The 3,509-nt window shown below is 52.2% G+C and overlaps 1 protein-coding gene across 1 annotated transcript in view; it reads left to right on the top strand.

Annotated features, from left to right (window-relative positions):
- Positions 1–764, top strand: part of Mrpl13 (mitochondrial ribosomal protein L13) — a 27,080-nt gene extending 26,316 nt beyond the window's left edge. Inside the window, exon 7 of the mRNA XM_010619502.3 lies at positions 568–764. Within this exon, the coding sequence (XP_010617804.1) occupies positions 568–589 (22 nt within the window). The 3' untranslated portion in view covers positions 590–764. The remainder of the gene's footprint in view (positions 1–567) is intronic.
- Positions 765–3,509: the final 2,745 nt, after the last annotated feature.

Genomic DNA, 3,509 nt, shown 5'->3' on the forward strand with positions numbered 1-3,509 from the left:
AAAAAAAAAAAAAAAAAAAGAATTAAATTCACGCACCAAGGTACCACTGTATTGTTCTAAACATAAGGAAAAACCCAACTATGTGTAGTAAAAATATCAAAGGCCTGACATTTATACCTTTAGGTTGTGTATTATCATAATGAAAACTAACTTTGGTATATGACAAAATATAAATGGGAAACCATTCAAGATTTGCCTTTGTAAGGTCAATCTATACTTTTATATGGATTTTAAACTTTAAAATTACAGTTCTGTGACAAGGGGTTTATAAAAGTATTCAAAACCAGAAGAGAGAAAGTGAATTTAACTTAGTAAATGCATATATGTCTAAGCACAAGATGATCATGTTATACCTTCAAAAGGACTCTGGAATTTTCATGATTCCATTTTGTGATGTTGTGTGTTGGCTTTAGTATTTTGTACCAAATATTTAGATGTAACGTTTGTGGAGATTTCTCAATGAAAAATTAGTTTTCCTTTTAAATTGGAAAAATAATCTTCCTTCCTCAGTTATGAGAAAATGAAATAACGCCTCAGGGGGAATAAATGCTGGCTTTTGTCTTTCAGACCCGAAGATTTACGGCTGTAGAATGGAATTACAGGAAACACAGAGGGGCGGCAGCTTCTTCCCCTGAGCCTGAGTCATCCAGGATGCAGGGAGAACAATGGCTGCTTCCGGTCCTTTCTGGGAGCAGCTCCGGAAGGGCGGGGCCTCGGCTAGAATTCACAGTGTGACACTTTATTTCATAAAAGTATCAATTAATTAAATGTTATAACTGATTATAATAAAATTATTTGGTTAACTGCAATTTTGCATTTGTTGAGAACACAGACGCTGAGAAAACCTTTCAATTATAAGATGGAAAAGATGGCATCCATATGGAATTTCTCAAGTTCCCGTTACTGTCCTTATCCCTGTGAACAAGCCCCACCTCCCCTCCCTCTCCTCTCCTCTCTCCTCAGCTGCTTTCCCATCTCCAGCTCAGTATGGTAAGCGTGGCCCTGAAGGGTTGACAAACCGCTGTCAGTGCTTTGTGTCCCAGGCGGGCTCTTGGTCTCCCTGCTAAGACACAGTTGTGCCTGTCTGCTGCATACAGCTCCCTGCCCAGCATGGCGATCTGGACTCCTCCACTGTGCTCCTCCTCCCTCCTGTTGGTTCTGTTCTATGTGGATGCAAGGGAGAATATCTCCAGTGAAGTATCCTCTTTAAAAATCAAGATGTTAGGACAGGGATTTAGCTCAGTGGTGCTGTCGTCTGCCTCACAAGTGCAAAGACCCGAGTTTGATCCCTGGTATGAAAAAATAAAACGATGCTGAGGGGCCAGAGATGTAGCTCTGGTGCTGTACCTGCTTGGCAAGCACAAGGTCCTTAGTTCAATCCCCTGTACCAGGGAAAAAAAAGAAGCTGAGCTATTGCTTTTGCATTGATTTTGTTGTGTTTCTTCTGCTGTCCTGGCTGATTAAGGAGTGCATTTCCAGCCATCTTTATCCATTCAGCACACACAGCCAGGCTGTGATGCCAGGCTGTGGGGTACAGCGCACAGGACTCCCCAGGGCCTGCGGTGCCTCTGAAGAGCAAGGTCCACCGTGGAGTGCAAGGGAGCTGCAGAGACCCGTACATAGGAGCGGCTGGTGCTGTGGAACGGTCAGCTCAGCTGGAGGCCCGGTAAGGTGGAAGAGTAACGGCCTTCCTGACCCACGGCCGCCGGCACCAGCTGCATACTGGGTGCCGCCCTACAAACCACTTTAATCACATCTGCCCTGTGATGGACACAAAGCAGTTCTCCCAAGACTGGCTCGCCAAGGTCCCAGCCTGCCCATCTTGGGAGGCAGCATCAGGGAGGGGCCTCTGGTCACCAGGCGCTGCCCTCAGGGCAGAGGTCCCAGCCACTCCCCTCTCCATCCAGGCCATGCGGTGAGTGGCTGGGTGCAGGGCCAGTGCAACGCCAGGGACTGTGTCCCCCACCCGCAAGCCAAAGACACCTTCCCTCTGTGAGTTGATCTGGTGTTTCGGTGCAGTAAGAGCTAACACAGGCAGAGGTGAGTGAACTGCACAGGTGAGGAGAGTGCAGCGGTGACACAGCCCGACCACTGCCTACCCAACAAGGCCAAGAAGAGTAGCCCACTGCACAGGATTCAGTGACTGCGGGAGGACACAACAGGACCACTGCAGCAGTCCCAGCGAGGCCGGAGGAAGAAGGACTTGGATTCTTACAGGGAAACTCTTCATCTGGTGCGGCAAAGACAAACTGACCTGCGTGTGCCATTACCGGGTGTGACCGTGATGGCAAATCTCAGGGGCAGAGGCCGCTCAGAGCACCGTCATACTGAGTGATTCTCTACCATAGCAGGCAACTGTGTGTTGCACTGCTGCTTTATGCCGGATAATTGTGAAAATACTGTCCAGCAGCCACGCTGCATGCACCACGGAACCCTGTATCCGAGGTTCCGACCCTGGAACTGATCCCCTCCTCCGCAGCCCCAGGGTCACACTCCCCGCCGGGCAGACACGGCCACAAGGGAGGCGCTGTGGCGGGGCCCCTGGGTGGGCCTGCTGCCAGGGTCTTTTCATCAGCAGGCATCGCCATCGCGGGGCTCAGTCGGCGCTTGGAGCACGGCAGGACACACGCAGCTTCAGAGCAGGTCTTCACAACCATCCTGTGCCTGGACTTCCATTGCTTTTATCCAGATTCCTACCGAGCCCGAGCTGTGATGGAGGAGATTCATAAATGTCTCGGTTCTGATGAACTGGGCCACGCGCCGGTCCCGAGGCCGGGGCTGACGGTAATGAAGCCGCAGTGCCATCTGCAAGTCAGGGGAGGATGTAATTTTGTTTTATGTAAAGTATTTATTGCACGTTTTCCAGCAAGTGCAGGCAAGTTACTGCTACCAGACTGACTGACTGCAGCAGCCATCGTTTACTCCCAACCCCTTCCCAGCCCGACCTAGCCGTGATCACTCTGCATGTTCCTCGTCTCCTTTCTGGGCTGCAGTTCGCTCGTTTTTCTGCCTTCCGGAAAAGAGGGTCGGCGCCGACGATGTTAAGCGTCCGGTCTTCCTCCGGGGAACAGGCAGCGGCTCTAACCCTCAGGGCCTCTGCGGCCAAGCCCTCGCCGCAGTGTGGCTTGCATCGGGCCCCAATGAAGGTGTGGGCTTTCCAAAGGGACACTGAGGCCGCCCTGCAGCTCAATGCAAGCCAGCTCTTGCAGAGAAACGCGATCTCCCTCCTCTGCCCTGACCCCACACAGAAGACCCGAGTGGTTTTGTAGCAGCGTTGCTCCTCGGGGCTCCGCTCGGGAGAAGGTGGAGCAGAGGTGTGTGACGGTCACCCGGGCGGCTCCACTCGAGGGGCAGATAACGGGCTGGTCCTAGTCAGTGGGTTCCCAGACGGTTAGACAGGAGACCGCTCCGGCACCGCGCGACATCCGCTTCTGCTTGCCGAGGTCCGCGGGGCTCCGACTTCCGGCCGGGCTCACGTGTGCGCCCACGTGTTCTGGCCTCTCCCGACT

Source organism: Fukomys damarensis, unplaced genomic scaffold, assembly GCF_012274545.1.
Source record: "Fukomys damarensis isolate Sample0158 unplaced genomic scaffold, DMR_v1.0_HiC HiC_scaffold_5, whole genome shotgun sequence".
In the NCBI taxonomy this organism is placed as follows: domain Eukaryota; kingdom Metazoa; phylum Chordata; class Mammalia; order Rodentia; family Bathyergidae; genus Fukomys; species Fukomys damarensis.